The following is a 24725-nucleotide window of genomic DNA, read 5'->3' as shown; positions in this document are numbered from 1 at the left end:
AGGAGATTTGAGAGAAAACGGTGAGGCCTACCACAATGATGGTCACTTTGGGAGAAAGAGGACAAAAATACTTACGTTTTGATGGATCATTTCTCTAGGTGCAGCAGATATTGTGGACGTGAGAGTATTTTTATTGAGTTGTTTTTTCAATTAATCTGCTGTGAAAACAGAGTGTGTGTGTGTGTGTGTGTGTGTGTGTGGGGGGGGAGCATAAATTTCCCTAAAACTTAAACTGCCATTGTGTCAGAACTATAAAACATATTAACAAACCCTTTAATTGAGTAAAAGTTTCATCGTTGCTGATCTGTTTAAGCTTTGAATGCTGTCACTATGATGAAGTATGGCTACATTATAGGTCAGCAAAGTGAGCTTAGTTTGTCCCAATATATATGAAAATCAATGCATTTCCTATGGGACCTAATTCCCAGTTTTCTCAATTTTCCCAATGAAGTAATGAGAGAGAAAAGTCATAGCATACTATTCCTGACGAGGGACACGTAGAGATATGATTCTTGTCTATCAACCATGCGGGATAAAAATATAGTGACAGAAACGGGAGAATAATAAAACGGATTAAGTATGCACAATAGTAATATGTGTGCCTTAAAGCCTTCGTTATTGGCACCCGTAATACGACCATATGAGATTTTGGCTGGTTGCAGGTGATCTCAGTTAAACTGACTATGGGATTTCTACTAACTGTCAACACCAGATCTTATTTTTGGCTTTGCTTTGAATTTCTCTTCCTCCTTCCATTTTTCATTTCAGTTCTTATAATTTCACTAGTTTTGTCTATCTTATGTTGAACTGATATATAAAGTTTCAAAACATATGGATTTAACTTAAATGCTGTGATGCAATGAAATAGGAAAAATCAATAGCTTGGCAGCTGTGTATTCGCTCAGGTAAAAATTTAATTTTAGTATCGATTCCCAGCTTTTTCCATTTCTTTCCACTGAATTTGATATTTTCAAATATAGTAAATTGTACTTTAGGTTTCCTTTTTTTTAACCTCAGTGAACTGTTTGGGGGATCTGTGTGTTGTGACCTTGTGGTTTAACTTGGAATTCAGTATCAATCAAGCATTTTAATCCAACAGAATCACCAGCTAAAGGTAAAATCAGCGTAATTTCGTAAAAGTTATAACTGTCTACAAACACTCTACATACAAGTTTTTAAACCTGCTCCCTTTTGGTGCTTCATGAACTGTCACTGTACCCACCAATTACAGCCTTACACTTCCCCCATTTACTGTGACATTCGTGAAATGTATCATTTTGCATGTGGTAGTAAATAATTCTTTATAATAAATGATACTTACAAATGATGCTTTGTAACTTTCATGCAAAAAGAGTAACAAAAATGCTCATGAATTTGATCTGATTTGAATTTCATCCTTTGTCTCTTGGTCTTCAGGACAAACCACTTTCAAAAGCTACAAAACAACGACCAATTTAAATAATCCCAACAGAATAACGAATCTTTTATGGAAGTGAATCGTAATCATAATTCAAATTAAAATGCATTTGCAGAAGTGCTTTTTCATTTTAAGAATGTGGCTGCATTATTTGACTCATAAATTAAATTAGTAATCACTCATCCTATTTGCATTTTAATTTTCTTCTTCAAGAGTGCTCAATCTTTCACTTAATTAAAATGAAAAAGAAATAGACATTTGAGATTGAATTTTCAAAATATGCCCCAGCAAATAGATACCAATATTCAATTTGAAATGTCAAATTTGAAAATTAAAATGCATTTGCATTTGCAATGTTATTCGCTTCCATAATCTTTTGTGGGATGTACTTTTTTTTATCTCACTGTGGCGTTTATTACGGTAATAGATGACATCACCAAGACTAGTCACGCCCATTCAGAAAAGGCAGAGGGAGCGCGTGAAAAAGCAAGTATTTACGGTGCATGGCTCCTGGGGAGTGACATATCCCGCTTCACCTTGTTTGTAGCAGAGGAAAAACATACCTTAATCGACCAAACTCAACTTAGTTTATCTGTTGAGGCTTTTGAGATTTTCAAAAACATCTGTCTGAACTGAAGTTGGAGGAAACCAGGTGAGTGATGCTGTGGGGGGAAAAGACGATAACAAACACCTCGTGAGTGTGGCACGGCTAATGGCACAGTTTCAAGCTAACTTCCAAGTTTTAGACTCAGTTATCTTAACCACTTATTTGGACGAAATGATGTTAGTTCATATGTGGCCGAAGTGGAAAACTGGGTAGCTCTGGAGCTTGAAAGTCGTTCCCTCTGTCTAACTTCTGAGATGTGTGTAAGCTCACAGATTTCCACACTCGTTGCTTTGTATCACAGATACAGGCGCGGACCGGTGGTCATTTCCTTTGAAGGTGGGGGTGGGGGAAAAATACCAAGCAAGGGGACACTGGACTTGTTGGGGGGGCGTGCGCGCGTGTGTGTGAGGGAGAGAGGGGAGGGGAGGGGGGTGCGCGTGCGTGCGTGTGTGTGTGAAGGAGAGAGGGGAGGGAGTGCGTGTGTGTGTGAGGGAGAGAGGGGTGGGTGAGTTGAAAAACCTCTCTCAACAACCCCCCATTTTGTACCAGCGCTCATTCATCTACCCACAGATGAATGTGTGCGCTGAGAAGCTGCAGGAAGTTGTAATAATTGCTAGAAGCTCTTAACAGACAAACCCGGATGTCCATTAACCGCATGGAAAAACAAAGGTGAAGGGAAAGCAAATGTTTCTGTGCACTGGTGCAGGCCTGTTGTTGTTTAAAGCGAGAAGTACGTCAGAGATTGTAAGGGGGTGCATGTGGGCAAAACCTGACTTTTAAAATGCTTGTAAACATGTTAGTCCATCTGAAATCTTAGGAAATTGAGCTTCTTGAAACCCAGAAAATGCTGCTGGGGCTTAAATAACCCCTGCGTGTGTACCATCAACTAGACTAAAAGGACTGAGGTGTTGCACAGGATTTATTTCACAGTCAAAATCCTGTGAACTCACAGCCTGGAACACAATGAGGACCAATAGCCAAGTTTACGTTGCCATTTTTGATTTGCATTTGGAGGATGTGAATAATAAAAGGTGGTCTTCCGATGCCTTCCCAGATATGATATTCACAACAGGAAGTTGTTCCTGGAGAAGTGATATTTCCAGTTTCTACCCCTGGATGTCCACAGTAGTTGTTGTTGGTTTCTGGTTTGGACAACTGCTACTTCTCTTTAATTCCAACCACAAGCAATGTTCCCAACACTGTGACCCATGTGGTGACACTATGCAGCCTACTCTGTTCACTTTGAACAAGTCAGGTTCGCATTTCACAGATCGCAGCAGTGGCTTTGTATTGCTAGTAGATGGAAACACAGCAAACTGCATTCCTCCAGCTTGGATTAGGGCTTGTTTTGTTCAAATTAGATGATAGCTTATTTATCTTTTCAGAGTTGGGAAGATTCTTTGCGTTTATGTTTATGTCTTAAGTTTTTTGCTGAGAGAAATTTGAATCTGTTACCATCTTGGAGCAGTTGTAGTGCACAAGGCTGCTCACTGCTTTAGGAACATGCATACTAAAGTATGTATAGGCTTAGTCATGAGCTGCAAGGTCAGTAAGAATAAAGGCATGTAGCCTGAGATTTTAAATCAAGGTTTGCTGATCTGATGTGGTATTAGTACTTAAGAACATAACTGGAGCACCACAGTTAATTTACATGACATAAGGGCAGGGCAGTTTAGACTACACAGACTCTTTAACCTATACCTGTACTTTTTCAAACTCAATCTAAAATTAGACGATACTGTTTCAATCGATACAATCCAATGCTCTCTGTGTACCCTGTAAAGCTGCCTGTGTGTTTTTCCTTGTCGTGCAGCCAAGCCTTCACTTTCCCCTGTGTTTGTCAGCAACAAGCTGAGCTGCGGTTGGCTTTCAACTTGTCTTGACCTCATTTTCCTAAAGAAAGCAACCACCCTTGCAATGTAGCGATATCTTGAACAACCTGTGGCCAATTTCCGCGAAAGATTGTGGCCAGAACAGCCCCCTGCTCTTTTCCTCTCTTGTATGTTGCTGCCCAACAAAGCTGCATCCCTATCTTAACAAGGACTGCCCCCCAACTAAAACCATTCTGAGTGCCGATAAATGTGGCAACCCACATCTCCCTCTCTTGACTCACACTCACATTTTACATCGGCCTCTTCCCCGCTTGATACACACACTGAATCAAAATGCAATCAAGCAAAGAACACTCTCTGAGTTACAGTGTTGGCAAGTAGATTAAAAAAAGAAGCACATTTTAGCACATTTTCATATGAAAAAAAGCAGTAACTGAACAATGAAGCAACTTTCCAAAGAATTTTAGTTACGTTTTGTGTAAGACCCTGTTCCCATCTTCTTCACAGCAGGTCATTGAGTGCAGGAGAAAAGACGTGCTGACCGATATGAATGTGCGGAAAACTCATGGTAGTACACTGCAGAAAGCCGATAGTGTTTTAATTTGATTAATTTGATTGGCTTTGAATAACTGATTATAACAGTTTAAAGTGCTTGTGAAATCATTGAGTTAAAACAGAACATTTAGCCCATTTTTCTAAAATTCCTGATTATCGAATGTTGCCATTCAGCACAGAAATGCCTGGATATGATTTGGGTTTGTATTCCATAGCCTTACTCGGCATTAACGTTTAATTTTGACTGCAGGTACTTTTTCCGGGAACCAGGGTTTTATTGGTAGTCTCTTCCCTTTACTTCCCTCCATTTCCACCTCTGGAACCAAGAAGTTATGGAGGAGGTATGACACCCCCCCAAAAAAATGCTCTGTCAGGAATGGCGTTTGAGATTAGGGGTGTGGCCATCAGCACTAGATACTTCTGATTGGTCGAGTACTACCAGCTCTTGTTTTGAGTTCTTCTGTCCAAGTCATGCCACATTTAATCTCCACCATAGCTGGTTACAGTTGCTTTAATGTTTTCTCATTGTGTACTAACATTAACGATATCTTGGCTGTAAGTAAACCAGAAATTATCCGTTTACGTGAAATAATAAAATGCTTGAATCATCAGATGTTAATCAAACTGCTGTTTTGCGACGTCAGTGCTCAACATTTTAAAATATACTTTAACAGCAATCAGAATAGTTAATAATTTCTCATTGATGCTATAAATGATCACACGACTGCCTGTTCCTTCTCTTAACAACCACAGGGTTTGATTGCAGAGCTCGAGTGTTTGCGCAGTAGCAGTTGACAAGAAAAGTGATAAAAGTGTATATGGGGGGGGGGTTATATTGTTGAAGCCCACTCGTGTTCATTCATCTCTGAAAACTGTGTTTGTTTGTGTGTACAAGACAAAATGTGTGGTTTTATTGTGCCCGGATACTTGTTTGATGTTTGAAGGAGAAAATTCCAACCACGTTACTGAGATGTGACTGGAATGACTGGTAAAGGCATGTCTCAGTTTATCGCCACATAAATCAAGGCTGCGCTTTAGAAACTGTGTTTCATAAAAGACGTAAATAAAACGAGAACATTTTCTGTTTCCCGTCACACTCGTTAGACTGGCTTTTTTTCCTCATTAAATAGACTGCTTCTGTACATCTAAATTGGCTTAATCTCTGAATGACTTTGACAACATTTCAGTATATAATTTAGCTGATGGAGCAAGACAGGACTTGAACGCTTTCACATTCAGGAAAGTTGTCAGAAAGTCGCACCTCTTAAGATAGGTTCAGACTTCGTGATTTTAATTGTCATAGCATCTTTGTATTGTGTGTATTCTGTGGCTTGCTTCTCGTGTTCAGGAGCCATAAAGTCCGTGTAGGTTCAGACTTTATGGCTGATCTTCGACAATGGGCACACACTACAAGATTTTTCACCAGACTTAACTCCCGATCATTGTGCAGCTGTTTCATGAGGCACTTCCAGCTGCCCTGCAGACAAGTCTGGTACGTGTCATTAATGTTGGACTATGACATGCGGAACTCCTCGTGATTCCATCTGTTTTGTTCAACTGGTTGTTGAAGAGAGCTGGTAGTTCATTCCCTCACCGTCTCTCTTGAGTCTGTTTTATTACATGCTGGAACTATCAAAGAAGCAGGGGTGTTCTTGCCTGTGTTTAACTAAATTCTGCTCAGTTTACAGAGTTTCTTCACCAGGCTTCTTGTATTTGTTTGTCTTGTCTCTCGCGCTCTCATTGGCTGCGACTCCCTGCAGACACTTCACTTATCAACTTCTTCCCCGCTGACCAAATATCTTGAGTCTGGGGCAAGCATTCACACTTGAATGTGGTGAAAACACAGGTTTGGCTCGGATCTGCAGCATTTGTCTTTGCCCTACAAAGTTTGTTTGTGATGTTAAAATCAAGCTTAAAATCTTGTATGATTAACATGGGGACTTTTCTGACCCAGCTCTCTATTACGAGTGGAAATGTACTAAAGTTGTTTCACATACTACAATAGATATTTTAAAAAATATATTTATGTGTGTCGTTTATAGTTTCCTGATGTAAGAAGATGTGAGGCAGTCCTGAGCAGATTTCGATGTGTAAAGAAGCAGGATAATTATTACACGCTTTTTATCAACTTTTTTTGATGTACTTACCGCTGATTGGCTAAAATGGAACTATCATTGTTAAACAAATAGACTTTCGGATCCAAGTAAACTTATTTTCTGGTCATTGCCAAGTTATTATTAAAGTTAAATGACTTTAAGAAAAAGAAAAAATCGAGCGCAGATGGTTCGATTAACTGGATTATAATGTTGATTTAAAAAGTTAAATCCGTTGGTTCCCATGAGGTTCCAGAGTATGACAAAGTGTTAAACTTGGAAATCAAAGGTGGAAAAACATCTTCAGTTTTTTCCAGTCTCATAACTGCCTTCTTTTTTGGGTTTGTTTGATTTAAAACTGAAATATTTAGACTAATTAAGCAAACTATGCAGTAAAATGTCATTAAATATTTTACCTAGTACTGCCAACATTCAAGATTCACTTTAAGCTTGAGCAGAATCTAAAAGTTGAGATGCCTTCGTTATTCGTGTGAACTCGTGTGAATTTTAAAACCCTTCACTTATTCCCCTGAAGGTTTTATTTCACACAACGGGAAGGGGGGACTGCTCTGTAGACATATGTAGCTGTAGTGGAGGACAGTTGAGCTACAAGATCAGGTTGCATTGTTTGTTCATGGCTGGCTGTGGGGATCGCTCTTTAGTATCCTGCGACAGATGAATCCTGGAACTTAAAACTGGCTCAAAGGTCAAAATCCCTCCCAAGAAGTTTTGTTTTGTAATCATGAGTTTGATGATTACAAAACAAACTTTCTTGTTTTTCTAAGGTAGTTTTGGCACTAGTAGCATCTATTTAAAAATGGAAGGACAGGACAGTAAGCAGACGGAGCCAAACTCAGTGTTGTGATGAGTGCGCTCGGCGCTAAAATATATTTCTAGCTAGAACTAGGGCTGGGCGATTGTAACGGTAGCTATCGAGGAATAACTTTTCCTCGATAGAGATATGAAACCTGGTCGATATACTTTTTAAAAGATTACATTCGTCCATCTTTTGACAGATAATGTGAATAGCCAATGACAAAGAGAATTGTGCCGCGCTGAACCAATCACGTGGCTGGAATAGAACCATGCTAGTCGTGGCGTGTTTGTTTGTTTGTGCTGCAGCCGTTTAAAAAAAAAAGAAAATAAGTGCTCCCTCAGAAGAAACAACGGAAGACACAGTTCAAGGCATAAGGGGGGTGGGGGCATTGTTGATAAGAAGGGCCCAAAAAGTTGTGATGTGACAAAAAATATTGTGATGTGACTTTTTCCCATAGGCCCAGCCCCAGCTAATACACTTTTTATCCCCATAAACTTGATTTAAAGTTTCTTTTTTTAGTTTTCTTTGTGTCTTGGTCTTACTGAGAGAATGTCCTCACCCACTGTCTGTTACTAATGAAGACATGTGGCTCAAACCTGATCTTTGATCTGTAATGAAGGTTTACTCCTTCATCTTTTGGTGATACTGCAGTTTAACTTGGTTGAGCATCATGTGCGAGTGCAGAGGCAGCACGGGGCTGTTGAAGTTGATGCACCTGTAATTCGTCGCTGAGCCACCACGGGCGGTTGGAACAGAGGTGAAGTCAACAACACTGGTGTTACTGGGTTTACTCTGCAATGCTGGCTCTCAGCTGTTAGTTTCAACTCCGTCCCCAGCTCATATAAGAGGCTTTTAATTCAATTATTCTTTTTTTTTTAATTTGAGGAAATGTGATAAATGATTTTGCATTTGTTAGCCTCGCCCATCCATGTTCAACCACTTGTTGCTGACTTGTGAGATTAAGTTTGTTGTTCCAAACGTTTTCAGTCATCGTTCTTTGGGTCTTCCCAGGAGAAAGTGCATTTGACCTGTAAAAAATCCTGTTCCTCTGACATTGGCCTGCAAGTCATTAGTCATTTGTTACAGCACTGCACTGATACATACAAATAGTTTGAGGAATGGCAGGAAGCAGTTGTTTTTTTTTGTATACAGGAAATCTGTCTCTACTCCACATAGAGTAAGAACATTCTAATGAAGACTGAATTACAGGCTTTGGATGAAATGCTTGATGCATGCAGTAGTGCTGTGGCTTCTTTTTATGTGCCGACATTAATCCTTTATTTTGGCTTTAGTTCAAACTAAGAAGTCCATTTACACGAACAGTAAGGTTGATAACGGAGGGGAAGGTAGAGGTATTCTTATCAAAGGCCATGCTTCGACTCGTCGAACACGTTGAAACAGAAATGCGTTCAAATGAAGAAGCTCCTCTGAGTTTTGTGTCAATGTTTTATCTTGCATGTGGCTTTGATATCATTGTACTGTGTATAAATGACCCAAAAAACGGCAACTTTTAAGGTTCGTGTACTTCATTGTGCGCCAGAGAACATGTTGATACAGTTCTGTTCTATTCTGCAATCCTATTAAGTGAAGAAAACTGAAAGTACATCCTCTCACAGTGGAAAGCTAGTAGTCATCAAATTGTTAGATCAGGATCATAGAAACAAACACATTTCTATACACTCACCCACTCACACCGGCTTCCGGGGACATAGAAAGTTTGATGTGATGGATGGTCTGTGCTCCCTGCGTCCAGTGGCTGCATAATGTGTCTGAAGCAGATCTTCTCATTTGTGTCAATGCATACAGATGCTCGATAAACCTGCCCAGAGCTGCTTACATCCCCGCTCCACTGCATCCATTTTAGCCCCAAGGTCCTTCTCGTTCTCAGCGATGAAACAGAATCGGTGCGAATGTGAAATTGTGACGCCGCTGATGTCGGGCAGATAATTTTAAGTCACAGTACAGAGGTTCGGGAGCGTGCTGGAGATGTTCTGCTTTTTCAGTCTAATCCATGTACCTGAGCGTTTTCGGAGGAATGTGTCATGTTTTTAGGCACTTTGTTACCAGCGGCCTGTTGCTAAGACACATGATTTGTTCCTGTTGCTTTAGTTGCATCTATGAAAATGAGCAAAGATAGCACGGTTTGACAGGCACGAAATAGTACTTTTGTACCGAAGAGCTGTTAGCTGAAAACCTTGCAATTCTCAACATGGTGTGCAGTGTGTCCTAAAGAAATGAGGAAACTGGACAAGTGGTGGACAAAGACGAAGTGTTCACTCCCAGGAAAAAAAATAAAACTATCAAGAGCAGATGATCTGAAAGTGGTGAAATTAGATAAAGACCTGAGAGAAGCTTCTGGACCATCAGCTGATCCATCTACTGTTGGCCCAAGCCTCATCAGAAATGGTCTCCATGGAAGGGTGGCTGTCAAGAAGCAGTTCTTAAGGAAGGGAAACAGGGAGAAAAGGCTGAGCTATGCCAAATGACATAAGAACTGTACTGAAAATCAGTGGCAACAGGTCTTATGGAGGGATGAATCCTCCCCAGAGCCCGGACCTCAACATTATTGAAGCAATGTGGGATCATCTGACAGAGAACGGAACAAAAGGCAGCCGACATCCAAAGAAGAGCTTTGGGATGTCCTTCAAGAAGCCTGCAGAACTATTCCTGAAGACTCCTTAAAGAAATAACAGAAAGCTCGTCTCAGAGGGTTCAGGCTGTGTTGGAGAATAAAGGAGCTCAGACCAAACACTGACCAACACAAAGTTTTTTACCTTTTATATATATCAGTTTCTGTTTATACATTTTTGATGAATCACTGCATGTATTTCGTGTTTTGCTGGTGATTATATAAAGAACCGAGGAGTGGATCGAGACTTTGCATGGTACTGTATATAAGTAATTAATATGTTCGATAAAGATGTAATCAAACTGTTTATTTGTCTTACAAAGTGTCGCTTTGACTCCATCTTGCATTTCTTGTTTAATGCAGCACCCTTTTATATATAAAAGGACTGAACTGAAGTAGAACATGCAGCAGTCTCGATGTTCCTCATTAAGAAATGGGTTAATGGAGTACTTAAGGAATCCTGCTTCGTGGCATTTTGAAAGCAAATAAGCACACTGGGTTTGTTTGGCAATACCAAGGGTTCCATTTTAGGCAAAGCTGAGCTAAATTGATTAATTTTTGGTTGCAAAACAAAAGAGGGACTGTTAGGGGTTTTATGACCTGGACAGTAAACCTTTTTTCTGTTACAGGAAGCTCCTGTTCCATCTGTTGTAGCTCAGTTCATACCCAGCTCTCCGCTCAGGGTGCCCTAGTGTCATCTCGTCCTCGCTGACATTTCCTCCGCTTTCAGTTTTTTTTTTTTTTTTGGGGGGGGGGGGGGGGTGAGAAAGGAACTGTGTAAATCTGCGAAAGGGCTTTTGAGCCAGACAAAAAAAGAAAATAAGAGCAGATGGAGAGACGGATCTCACTGGCACCTTCAGTACCTCACAGGGTCTTCTTGTCTGAAAGCCTCCCTATTTCTCAGCACACTGGTTTTGCCTCTGTGTGTGTGTGTGTGTGTGTGTGTGTGTGTGTTTGTGAGGGAAGAGTCTACGTGGGTGTGAAATGATGTTTACAGCTGTGCGGCCTAATGCTTTCAACAAATAAGGCCAGTTGTGCCTTGATTAACATTCGGCAGTTTCTGTTTCTGAGGGTGTTTGGAGCTTAGCTTTAGCTTTAGCATGTCCTTTTCTTGTATCCTCATTGGCTTTAAGGCCAACAGATGTTATTGAAGCTCTGCACGGATCCCATAAAAAGACCTCTGTTTTGATCAAAAGTCAGTCAGTCTGTATCTTTTTGGATGCCTTCCTCTCCGCTGGCCTGTGACTCAGAAGGCCTTGTTGTTATGTCTTCTCCTCTGACTTCACTTTTTGTTTCTTGCCTCATCCTGACCTCAGCAGGATGGGAGGTGACGGGCTTCCTGCCGCTCAGCAATCAACGGGGGGGCTTTCGCCGAGGTCCAGAGTGCAACGATAAGATATTCCGTAGTGCTATCGCAGAGCCACAAAGTAATTTTAGGCGTGTCTTAGTATATTCACCCCATTTTGTCGTCAGCGTGCGTCTGAATTCGTTGTAAGCTGTTGCCCGGTCGTCCGCTGTGTTTGCTTTAAATTGTGTGTTAATTACACCACTTTCTGCCAGATTGCAAGCAGCATTTCTGAGGGTGATGTCCAATGTATGGCGTCCCAGTGGACGGGTATGTGCTGAGTCAGCGGTGCTCTCTCGATGTCGGGCTACCCAGAGAGAACTGTCATGGAAAATTCCAGACGACACCGGTTTAACTCGGCTGAGTGCGAGGACAACAAAGAGTGCGGCTTTTGTTTGCGTTGGCACGGCGGTCAGAAAGACTGTGTGTTCCATACTCAGAACAAACTGGAACCAAAGGTTTGAGCCGAGGCCTCCAATTCATTGTTTTACTGGGCCTGACTGTGTCTAGATTTAGTTCCACTCCAGCTGTGAGACCGCAGTCTTCGTTTCACTCGTATTCAACTCATGAAATGGGCGTTGGAACTTTTTAAATCTCAGTGTTGAGCTTAAATTGATATCCCATAACCCACAGTTAGTTTGTCGTTCTTTTTCTCTCTCATCTTTCTCCGTCCCCTGGAGCTGCGAGGGTCTCAGCCTCCAAAGTGGAGACTCCTGCTTAGTTTTGCGGCGACGGATTGACCGATGTTTGCAGAGAAAAAGTTATTTTCAACTCCTGCAATTAAACTAGAGCATAAAGTCAAATCTGTGTTTTTAATCCTGTCTGACACCTCATATTTCACTTCGCTGCACTTCCATTAGTGAAATATTTTGACTTCTCTACATTTATCTGCATTAGTTATCACTTACTTAAGAATTGAAGTTAATTAAATTGGTTACTAATAATGTAGATTTTGACAAACGAGCCGATAAAGTGCCGGTGAAATGTCGTGCAGTGCTTTGTTTATGGGCCTTTGGAAACAAAAAGCAGGTGTAAGTGAGATCGTCAGTTAACACTTTTCTGATAAGCCTTGTAGGGGCAGACTGGAACCTCCTTCAGGCATGTTCCTTCAAAGCAGCATCGTGCAGCAGTTTTACATCGACGGGGCTATGCTTGAGTTTCCCAAAGAGACGTGAGCTGACTGCCGATGGAAACCTCGACAAATGCACAGATATGTTATGTTGTCATGTCTGACCTACTCATCCTTATCTTGAGCGTCTCTTGTTCTGAAGAGATGTTTTTTTATCTTCTTCATTCCTCAGATGATTTTTCTTCTTTTCACCGTCGTGTTTCTGCAGATTTTTTCCAACTCGAGCTGCTCCGTTTAATCTCCCCTGTTCGACTCCACATTGGACAACTTTTAAAATGGATCACTGTCGGTTATTTGAATGTTTCATGTAGATTAGCTCCTTGCATTAGCTTACAATGAGGCGCTTACAAGCACATTTGCTTCTTCTGAGCACTGATCATGCATTTGTTTGTAAGCTGAGGTTTGAACTTGAACCCGCACTCTTATGGGGCCAGAATTCTTTTTTTAAAAACTGAAATTCCACATTTATATTCAAGATCAATACATCTAAGTTGCATAGAAAATAAGCGACTCGGATGGAGTGTTTGTGCTAAGCGGAGTAAAGTGGGAGCGACGCCCTCGCATCACTGCACTGTGCTCACATTGAACAGGGTAGAAACCTGCCGCACAGACCCGCTCTGACCTTTTAAAGCTCTCTGATCGTCTTCCTGTTTGCTTTCCATTTCCAGTAATGCTTTCATTGTCGTCCTAAGCACTTGTGTAGAACTCGGAGTCCAACTGAAAATAGCGAACAGAAGTTATAAATCTCTCCCGGAGAGTCTAGAGACCAGGGGCCTCCTTTCTAAGCCATGCACGCCTTTAGAAATGTCACCAGTTTCCACAGTTTGGTGTGTATGAAATGGAACATGGTGTGAAGATGTGGGGACCTTGGTGCAATCTTTTGTCTGTCTGTCAGTTGCTATCAGCAAATTAAAAAGCTCTTTCTCTTCACAGAAGTCCTCAAAAATAAAGTTTCCACTCCAGTCTGAGATGTGAAATTACATAATAATAACAATAATAATAATAATAATAAATTAGGGCATTAGGGGAGTGACTCTGGGACGCCAGTAATCACCTTTTTTTTTTTGTTTGTTTTTTTTAGCACAAATTTCTTGTTTACCTTGAATGAAAGCAGATATGTAATTATTGTAATATTTAATTTGATTTCAGAAACCTAAACTCGCCTTCTTTTGGGGGTGGGGGTGGGATGGGGCGAGCGGCAGTATACAGCTTCGGCTGTAATTGTATTCTCACTACACTGGGTGACTGTGTCCAGTCTGCTTCCTGCGTGGGAATTAGATTTTCACAGCCTGTCGTCGTGGGCAAATGCTGCAGCTCCACCTGAGTCAGCCACACTCTGCACAACGCTCATATTTCCATCCATTTGATTTCAAACCTCGTTTCTATTCTCTAAAGATGTCATTACACATTGCGTTTCTCTTCATTAACTGTGACAGTAATGGTGTTGTTTTTTTTCTGTGTTGAGACTTTTTTGCTGCGCAGGTTGAGGCGTGCGCACGGTTTTCTGTGCAGATATTTGCACTTAGTTACTACACCTTTCAGTATGAAAGCTGCGCAGTCTTTTAAGCATCACGTTTCAGCTGGTTGACGACACTACAACAGATGCATTGCGACGTAAGCTATGATTGCAGCTTAAGAGTGAATAGATTGTGTCTAATCTTAGAAAATAAAACCACTTTTTAGACATATTTTTAAATGTCACATTTTTAGAACCAGTGCCACATATTAGTCAGGGTCCACCATCTCAAAATTATGAGGCCGTGATCTCGTACTTATTATTTGATATTATCATATTAATCTGGAGCAGGAATGGACATGAGTGGGCTTTCTTCACGTGTCCTTCAGTGTGCCACCAAACATAGACTGTGAGACAGGTCTGGATTACATCCATAGTATGACCAACTATAACGCAAAAGCCCATTTTCAGCAAAACTGAAGTTGGCTTTCCAGTATATTCAGGATGAACTGACATTACCTGCCACCTGAAAAGGTAAAGATGCTCAGCAGAAATTCGAAGAACTTTGCAAAATCATCGTCATTATTATTATTATTCTCATTATTATTATTTTAAAGCAACTTTTAAGGTGTATTTTTTCTTCCAGTTGTGAGACGTATCGCCGCTGTTCTGAAGATAAATGTTGAGCTGAGACCTGCATGTACACAGCCATACATGTATTTTTTGGTCACGTTGAACTAGAGGCCACAAACACGTTCTTAATTAGTCCACAGAAATTGTGGCTGTGAAGCAAACCGGTGTGGGGCAGGAAACCGAACTTGTGAGCTGCATTTTCTCAGCCCCCAGGCACTCCATGGCAGTTTCAGGGCTGGTGATGTGCATAACAAGTCAACGTACTTCAAAATGAGTCGGAAACACATGCACTATATTGCCAAAAGTATTGGCTCATCTGCCTTTACACGCATATGAACTTAAGTTACATCCCATTCTTAATCCATAGGGTTTAATATGACGTCGGCCCACCTTTTGCAGTTATAACAGGTTTAATTCTTCTGGGCAAGGTTTAGGAGTGTGTTTATGGGGAATTTTTGACCATTCTTTCTGAAGTACTCTTGTGAGGTCAGACACTGACGTTGAACAGAAAGCCTGGCTCACAGTCTCCGCTCTAATTCATCCTAAAGGTGTTCTATTGGTTGAGGTCAGGACTCTGTGCAGGCCGGTCAAGTTCTTCCACACCAAACTGGCTCATCCATGTCTTTATGGACCTTGCTTTGTGCTCTGGTGCGCAGTCGTGTCGGAACAGGAAGAGGCCACCCCCAAACTGTTTCTACAAAGTTGGGAGCAGGAAATTGTCTAAAATTTCTTGGTATGCTGAAGCATTCAGAGTTCCTTTCACTGGAACTAAGGTTCTGGCAACCGCCAAAGCCAGACTCGTCCATCAGATTGCCAGATGGAGATTGGTCACTCCAGAGAACGCGTCTCCACGGCTTTAGAGTCCAGCGGCAGCGTGCTTTACACCACTGCATCTGATGCTTTGCCTTGCACTTGGTGATGTATGGCTTGGATGCAGCTGCTCGGCCATGGAAACCCATTCCATGAAGCTCTCTACGCACTGTTCTTGAGCTGATCTGAAGGCCACATGAAGTTTGGAGGTCTGAAGCGATCGACTCTGCAGAAAGTTGCCCACCTATGCGCCTCAGCATCCGCTGTCATTTTATGTGGCCTACCACTTCGTGGCTGTCATTCCCGATCGCTTCCACTTTGTTATAACACAAATGACAGTCGACTGTGGAATATTTAGTAGCGAGGAAAGTTCACGACTGGACTTGTTGCTCAGGTGGCATCCTATCACGGAACCACGCTGGAATTCACTGAGCTCCTGAGAGCGACCCGTTCTTACCCAAATGTTTGGAGAAGCAGTCTGCATGCCTAGGTGCTTGAATTTCTACACAATTAAACTCCTGAATTTAATTATTTGGACGGGTGAGTGAATACTTTTGGCAATGTGAAGTTTTCAGGTTCAGAAATTCTCCAGTGTTGCTTTAATAAAATGGATAGTAAAGTTTGAGACCTCGCAGACGAAGTCTGTCCTGATCAGGTCATGTTTTCCAGGCCTGTTCCAGACTCCCGCTTACAGAATGTTCCACCTAACTGCTTCATTTTCCTTTCACTCCTTGTAAACACCAAGGTTCCTTCCTGCTGCTGTTCTTGAGGAGTTATTCTCCCTCTTTGCCTGTGTTTAATGTTCTTATTTATTCAGTCATTTTGGTTTTGCTGATTCACATGTGCAACCTTTTGCTGGGATCCCGCTTAGAGACACTGTAAACAGAAGGCAATAAATGTGTTAATGTGTGTTGACGGTAGGTCATAAAGGAAGCGGGCTGTCCAGAGAGGCTGCAATTGGATTAACTCCTCTTTTATTGAGTTAAGACAGATCAGACACCGTGCTCACTCTGCTCTCTCTTCCAGACTATAAAATGCATTCAGACCCCTGTCGACGGTGTGAGCGACTGTATAAGTATTGAGCTTTGTGCTGAGCAAACTGTGTTTTCTGTCCTGCAGCAGTTATTACTCATCCCTGACCGGCACAAACGCCACATTCCAGAGACTCTGATATTCCACCAAAACAAGCTCACACACTTGATCTGCCTGTAATCCGTCTCAACAAACCAACAAACTGAAATCTCTACCTTGAAAATGAAACCTCCTAAACTTAAAATACACAGCAGTAAACTTCTCAAAAAAAGAGTTAAAGATGTGGTCTGGGCCCTTTTAGAATTGTTCAGATTCTCTTTTTGAAACATTCTTTTTTAACTTTAAAGCCTTTGTAGTGATATTGTTTGAAGTTACACTTATTAAGATCTTCTGGGCCAGCAGAGCCAGCTTGGTTTTGGTACCACTAACTGTTTTTGACGATAGAAAGTTTTCTCTAAGCAGCCATGGAAATTCAGCTCGAAAAGACTTTATTAATCCCTGAAGGGAAGTTATATTTCTTCAGTATTAATAGTTATTATTATTAATAATACTATTAAGGATATGCTGTTGTGATAACAAAATTAAATATAAATCTGCTGGTAAACCTGTAGAAAGTTGGATTGTAGCAGAGAGGAATGTGTGGTAGATATCTTCTTTCTTCGGCATCTATGGGATGTGTTATGTTTCTAGCTTGGCAACAACTTGGCAAATGTTGTCACACAGAATCAGCAGGCAACACAGGTTAACTCACTCTGTAGACAACGTGGATGGGAACTGACAGCCAACGGGTAACATCAGGGGTGCAGAGACGAGCCTTCTCAGTTGACAGTTCTGTTAACAAGCTTTGTAATCCCTCCTCCTTTACTGCTACACCTCTGTCTGCAGTCTCCGTCTGCCTGTACGGTCGTAAAACTGAGCAGAGAGATGTTTGCTGTTCCTGCAGCCATGTCTTCCTGATATTCCAGCTTGTTCATTATATTTGCCAGTGATCTCACACTTCCCATGATAATTTATAGAGCTGCCACGACATCTCGCGAGATTAAACTCGACGATGTTTCTCGTCTCGTAAAGAATCTGTCTCGCGAGATTTGTGAGCTATCAAAACGTCTATTTGTGACCTGTGGGGGCAGTAATGTGCCTTTGCTACGTCTAGCCTTCCAGAACCTAAAGAAGGAGAAGGAAAAGAAGAAGAAGAGGAGGAGAAGGAGCTTCCTCCTCGTTTTTCTCCCTTTTTATGTTTTGGAAATCATGTGAAAATCTGTTTTCGTAGAAAAAAAGTCTCACTAGGAAATGTCAAGAAGTTGCAAAGAAAGACACTTTTCTTTTCATTTTCTAATCAGCTGATGGGTTCGTCTTTGTGAGTGGCCACGATACACAAGTCAAAAATGTATTCTTGCTGTATTTTTTTGTTTTTAAAGCACTCCTTGGCTATAATTATATCCTGCCTTTTTGAACCTTTTGTTGAACAGCCACCCATTTTTTTCCCCCTTCGGAGCAGTAGTTGGAGGGAGAAACCGATGGAGGTTTTCTTCTCGGCTCGTCTCTAATTGGTTGAAGTGCCGCAGCTCATGGTGTAATGATTGATGCTGTGCGTCATGCTCCAGGAAGAGAACTGAGACAGCTCTGTAATAAAAAAGATGTTTTCAGTCTATCACTCTAACTCTCCTCAGGTGTTTCAGAACCTCCGGTGCCAACTTTTGAGCGAACCCCCTCTGCTGCCTGCTGCCATGTCCTCTGAGGCCACGCCCATCCAGGGTTCCCGACCTGTGACCCCTCCACTGCCCTCTGCAGGATCCCCAACTTCTCCAGGTATAGAAAATATTTTTAGCTGCTCTACAGGACTGTTGAGAAAAGCTACATCTGTGTCATAATCGACTGATTCAGCACAGACCCGTTTGTTTCGCACATTATTGTGTCAGTAAACATCACACATGAGGCTAAAGCGCTTCATACTGGAGCCGCCTGATCATGGCCAGAATAATGTTCTAATTATAAATATAATTACAACAATTGTTAATTATTTTGTTGAATGATTAAAACACCTGGAAAACAAATCTGGTTGAGGAGAACAGCTGTGATTGGTGCAGGCACGTGGTCAACAGGGAGCGCTAATTACATCATTCCTAACATTGTAATAACCACCTGTGTATGGAGCAGCATCTGTTTGTCCTCGTGTTTTAAAGGTGTTGTTGAGAAATCACTTTCCTTGTGAAAAGCTCCCCAAAAAACACAACCCTGGCATTTTTTAGTTCCCTTTTATTTGAAAGTTCCTCATTTAACGCATCAATCTGACTTTTAATCAACAAGTCCGCTCCACAACCTTTGAGCCCCACCCACTCGCATCCATCTGGCTGACCTCACCAAAAGGGCGGGCTTGAACACCCGCTTAGTTTTTTTTAATCACCGGCATGAGGATGTCAGGATATCTTTACCCTGGCGGTTTCATTTAGCTTTTCTGTCGTCCTGTTTGGTCTGACTTGGTGATTATTACCGCTGTAGAAAGAGTGTGTTTGTGCTGGATCAAACTCTTGAGCTGCTGATTTGTCTCCAGGACAACAGAAGGACCAGCAGCGTGTCAGTTTAGACCCCCTAGATGGACTGTGAAAAGGTGAAGAATTGAATGTTCTTCCATCACAGCCTGCAGTCTGTTGCCTGCAGCTCCTCATCTAACGGCTCACTGTGCCGGCGACTTGCTCTTCTTTTACTCTGTGAATATGAAGGAAGTCTCGACAATTGAATGTTAGCAGTCAGAAGCAGCAGAAGGGTATGTTAAAGTGGGAATGAGCTTTTCCAGGAACACCGATGCGGCCCTGTAGCATCACAGAGCCTGGCTTTAGGACTTGTTGCTGAGAAGTTCGGATGCTCCTTAAACACAACACGCTTTTCCACTGATGTTCCATCCCAGATACAAGACGAAATATGAATCGTCTCGCGTGAGTGAACGAAAGAATCTGGCTGAAGCTGGCAATAAAAGTGAGGTCAAATATGATGAGGATAACAAAAGCATTTTAGAGCCAGTAAAAAGCTGTCTTTGGTCAGATAAACGTTTTAATGTCACTTTCAAAAGCAGACACAGGAGACGTATTCTGCTCTTTTTCCACGAGGCCTTAATGAAACGTCTGTGACACGCTCTGGTCCAAATAACAGAGGAATCTTCCAGGTTGCTCCTTTTCATCTGTTTTTTACACCAACTATCGCAAATGTGTCAGGGGTGTCGAGTGACCCGTTCGACTCCATCGTTTGAGAGGAGTGCGAAGAAGAGTGCATTTTTACAGTTTGAGAGAGCATGCAGTAAACGGCCTGAGAGCTCAAACTGAAAGAACCTTAGCTGGTCATTTTGTTCTGGAAATGCTAATACTGCTACTCTGAGTGTGTGGTGTTCACGTGCGGTGATGTGAACAGTAAGATTTGGCTTTGAAATTTAAATTTGTTCTAAAATTCACACCCTGAGCAGCAGTTTTTCAGCATGGCTTTGTGTCGGCAGAAACCAAGGCGATGCCATCCATGATATCTCTGTGATTGGACAGTGGATCTCTGAGGGTTTTAAACCTGAAAACACTGAGTTAGTGAGCTGAAATGGCTCGTGCTGAAGGGATGGTGAACATCAGTCTGAAAGTCTCGTGGTAAAATTAGCTTGAAAACATCTGTGCAGGATTATGTTTTTACTTAAAAGTCAGGTGACTAAGCATGGTCTTTGGTTATTGCCACACAGAATGGGGACATGCCGTCCTGAGCTGTGATGTTTGTCCTGATGTTTTCTCCTTTCAGTATCCCTGAAGCCTCCGACCAGCAGGCATCGGGATCGCTCGCCTTCCCCCATGAGAGGCTTCCTCATCCCCAGCCCTCTGCCCACACGCAGGAACAGGACCTATTCAGCGTGAGGAGACACACACACACACAGCAAAACCAAAGATGAAACAGCATCATGAGTAATTAATGAGTGTAATATTGCAGAAGAAAGCTTTGTCACTCAGATCACTGAGAGTCAGACAGGACTGTGTAATGAAAGGAAATGAATCACAGACAGTGAAATCCCACGTGTGGAAACGCAAACCTCGTCTTTGTGCTTCTTTCTCTTTGCTGGTTTCAGAGTAACAGAGTGGAGATTCATTACAGGTTCAATTTAGTACTGAGCTGTAAGAGCAAAAATGTCCTTTTTTCTTTTAGACTGAAAGGAGACGCACAAAGGGTGTCCCACAATGATTCTTATGATATAATCTAATGATATGGAGGGCTCTGTAAATGAGGCAAAAACAGAGTTTGTACCATTTTAACATGATAAAAGGGTGCTGCATTAAACTAGAAATGAAGGCTGGAGTCAGAGTGACATGTAGAAATACAAATAAATAGTTTTATTATCCAGGAGCTTTATTCAAAGCTCTTCTTTGGATGTTGGCTGCTTTTTGTTCCGTTCTGTGTCAAGTATTCAGCTGATATCTCTTTGGGAATCACCTTGTTGGTACAGAACTACTATTCTATGTCTGTCAATCTGTGTTATCTTTATTTATTTTCTTTAGATGCAACTAAAGGATTTGCAACAGCTTCTTGCTGAAATTTAAAAGTCAGTCTTTGCTAAATTGTCTGATGTGTAGACACCACATGGGCTCATCCCTTGAGTTTGGCTGACAGAGTTAACAAGTATTTTCATCAATCAAAGTTCATCGCTTTTTTACATTTTTTTTCCTCCACCTGTGTCCCTCTCGCTGTACAGGACGGCCCGTGCAGCCGAGGGTCCCGTGTTTACCGGCGTGTGTAAATGTTTTTCCCGCTCCAAAGGCCACGGCTTCATCACACCATCCGACGGAGGCGCCGACATCTTCGTCCACATCTCAGAGTAAGTGTCCCTTGCAGATAGGTTGCAGAGAGTTTGTGTGAGGGTGTGTGTTTGTGCACACGCATAATGTCGGGGGGGGGGGGGGGGGGGTGTTTGTGTGCCGCTCTTCCTCTTTGTCACCAATGATGAGGCTCGAATGAGAGGGACTGCTTTGGTTCTAACCACTGACACCAAGCTATGTCAGGGCTTTTTGTGAGAGTAGAGGCACACACACTCACACAAAAGAGGAGTGAGTAGGTGGGTAGCAGAATATCTGATGACCTTCACCACGGTGCCTTTGTTTTCAGCCGCAGGTTTGAAACGCACAGACGTCAGATCCGCACACTCAACACCCACATGCACATCAAAGACAACGCCACAACACGCACTGTCAAACAGGACAAACCAAGTGATACACAAAGTCAATCTTTTCTGTCCGTTTGGATCATTGTGGCTAACAAGTGTGTACTTGAAAGACTTGGAAATGCAGTTCCAACAGGTTGTGTTTCCCGATCGTATTTGGGTTTTTAAGGATTCATGAAGTTCCCCTATCAAAGCTGAATCAAAGTGCCAGCTCAATAATGCACATTTTATTTTGCGTGACTGAGAGGCACAAATTTTTTTAAGTGACCACTTCACTGTCCTCGAACACATCGGCAGACGACCCACTGGTGCAGGAACTTTCCCTTCAAACTTTAGATCGAGTGTCGCTGCTTCTGTTTGCTGATGTTCTCAGGAAGCTAATAAATATGTTTGTGAATAAAGTTTATTTGAATTCATCAAATGTGCTCAGTCGTTCTTCAGTCAGGACTGAATATTTCAGTGCATTGCTGTTGCATGTCGGACCCTTTCTGTTAAAGTGGCACATTTGTTGTTGTTGTTTTGTTTGTTTGTTTGTTTTTTGTTCTTTGGCTGTCCCTGCAGGTGTAGGATGTCACGTCGCTGTCATAAATCAGTCCGAATCCAGCACACAAGCTGCCATACGTGGGAATTTGTTTTTGTGCTGACAAAGACACCACAAACAGCTACCAAGAAGGTTGAGCGACAAAGCAGGCTGATGCAGGATCTAACAAAGCCTTTGAATACGCTGTGGCGCACACTTTCTTTTCATGTTGGTGTGAACTGGGACTGAGGTTATTATGAACTGAGGCTTAATCTGTGAGGCAGAGGCCATGGAGATGACTAACATTTAAGGCTGATAAATAACTTAACATGGACGAACACGCTGGCTATGACATGGAGCGCCGAAGTGAATCTCTGATGCACGTGAACATATTGCAGTGCAGCATTGGTGAAGAAAAACACGTTTTAACGGATATAACGGACATTTGAAGGCGACGGGTGCAAGCAAACACAAAAAGTGAACCCAGATATCGGTGACATGACATCTGTCCTACATCCTGTCTTTTTTACTCTCGCTCCAGCAATTAAATCCAGCCAGATGTTTATGCCCCTCTGCTTTATTTGTCTTTTTCTCCTCAGATAGCGTTGTCTTCGGTCTCCTTACCCCATCTGTCTTGTTGTGTGTCCATTATAGCAAACATGTTGGGTTGTTCTTTTTCCTTTTTCCCCCATAAATCTCTCATTTAAGGATGTTTGCGGCCAATGTTATCATGTGACATGTTATCATAAAGAAAGATAGTTACTGGGTTGGAATCCAGAGTTGTGAACTGCAGTATTTCAGCCCCCAAATGCTCCACGGGAAGTTCCAGGTTGGTGTACATCTGAAGGAGTCAGAAAGACTCAGTTACAAGGTTCACACTAGAGCCATGCGCGGGACTGTTTTCTTCATCCCGCTCCCACTAAATTTCTGCCCGCACCCGCAAAACTTTGAGAATTTATGCTCGCACAATAATAGAAATACATTGATTTTGTGTCTTCTCCCGTCCCGCAGGAGAAAACACGTCATTTTATAGGCTATTAATAAAGAGATTCATGGACAATTGAGAAACATCTACAAATGTCAGACTCGCCTTGCTTTGTCTTTGTGCTGTAAAGACCTTCTCTGAGCTTCCTTTCCACATCATTTATTGACATCCTGTCGCTAGGATACATCCCGACAGTGTTGCCAGGTGGGAAATGTAGTATTATGGTACCAGAAACATAAAATGATCGTCTTTTGAGGGAAATTATTGTACACTTCTCATAACTAAAATAAGTCTATTGATGCGCTATAGTCACTCTAGTGTTGAATAGTGTCTAACAGGCACTCACGGCTTTGCATCAGCAGTTGCGTTAGGCTAAATGTCCCCGTAAACAATGACGAGTGGGAACTAATGAGCCAAATAATGAGGCCTAGAGGTCATCTACTGTTAGGAACTTCTGAGGCAAACGCATGCACGTTACTCGTAGCTCACATAGAAAAGCACGATTGGCTTGAAACTTGGAAATGGAAATGCCTTCAGGGTTCACAAAAAAATCCGACAGACTGTTGCGACACGCTGATTACAACCGATTACAACCAAAAATTCACAGAATGGTCAAATTATCATATATGTGGCCTTTTTTGGGATTATTGATCGTACATCGTACACAGGGCAAAATTATCATACAAATACGATAATTATCGTACACGTGACCTGGCAACACTGCATCCCGATCCCGCAGTGTTTTTATTTAAGCCGCCCGTGCGCAACAAAGCTCATACCGCCTGCTCCCGCGAGACCCAATCCCAATGCAGCCCTCTAGTTCACACTCTTGTCTACTGTTGCTTTAATTAACTCATAAACCTCTTCTTCTTCTCCTTCTCCAGCATTGAGGGGGAGTACGTCCCAGTGGAAGGCGACGAAATGAGCTACAAGATTTGCTCCCTCCCTCCTAAGCTCGAGAAGATCCAGGCGGTGGAGGTGACCATAACCCATCTCAAGCCGGGAACCAAACACGAGACCTGGGGAGGACACATCATCAGCGACTGAGGGCTGACCCTCGAGGGGGGAGGGGGGAGTAGGGAAGAGTGGATGACGATCAGGTGGAGTGATGTGAGAATGGGCAGACGGAAACCCAGGAAGTGTCATCAGTCACCCTGAGACACCTGGAACATCATGATGTCACAATCATCTCATTTATTGGCTCTTGTTGAAATGTGATCTGCTTCCTCTGCCTTCCTTTGGCAGTAGTTTCCTACATATCAGGAAACCACGTCGGCTTGATTCACAACATATGAAGCGATGTTCAGTTACAGTCAAGGGTGGGGGGGGGGCACATTAGTTTTCTTGCATAGGATTTTAGAACTCTGTGTTGAACATTGGTAGAACATTTCAACTGGACTGCAGCTACGATCATTCCTGGAAATCCTCTCTGGGATACATTTGGTAGACGTTAGGGTGACGACAGACACGATCAGTTCAGATTCCCTGAGTTTTAGGAATCATTTTTGCTTGAGCAGTGATGTAGTTCCAGCAGCATGGAGGGTGGGGGGTGTTTCTAGGTAACCTGCATGTGCCTCTTCCTACCCAGAGAACTTTTGCATCTGTTTGTGCCTCCATATCTCAATCTATAATGTGTATTTGATCATGTTGGGTGGCTATACTGGTGAAATAAAGTGTTTTCAACTGGGA

General features: G+C 42.2%; 1 protein-coding gene across 2 annotated transcripts; it reads left to right on the top strand.

The window, feature by feature from the left end:
• carhsp1 (calcium regulated heat stable protein 1) lies at positions 1-24725 on the top strand. 2 transcript variants are annotated; one of them, XM_072369297.1, is made up of 5 exons: positions 1-20; positions 18026-18164; positions 20124-20232; positions 21067-21189; positions 23921-24725. In XM_072369297.1, the coding sequence occupies exons 2-5, from the start codon at positions 18083-18085 to the stop codon at positions 24081-24083; spliced, it is 477 nt and encodes a 158-aa protein (XP_072225398.1). In that variant the 5' UTR covers positions 1-20; positions 18026-18082; the 3' UTR covers positions 24084-24725. The 2 variants fall into 2 exon arrangements, with proteins under 2 accessions (XP_072225398.1, XP_072225397.1); XM_072369296.1 differs by lacking the exon at positions 1-20 and adding an exon at positions 1889-2069.

The sequence above is a fragment of the Leuresthes tenuis genome, unplaced genomic scaffold (assembly GCF_036924035.1).
Source record: "Leuresthes tenuis unplaced genomic scaffold, fLeuTen1.0.hap1 SCAF_17, whole genome shotgun sequence".
NCBI classification, from domain to species: domain Eukaryota; kingdom Metazoa; phylum Chordata; class Actinopteri; order Atheriniformes; family Atherinopsidae; genus Leuresthes; species Leuresthes tenuis.
Note: the sequence above shows the minus strand (reverse complement) of the source record. Positions and strands in the feature narration are given on the sequence as shown.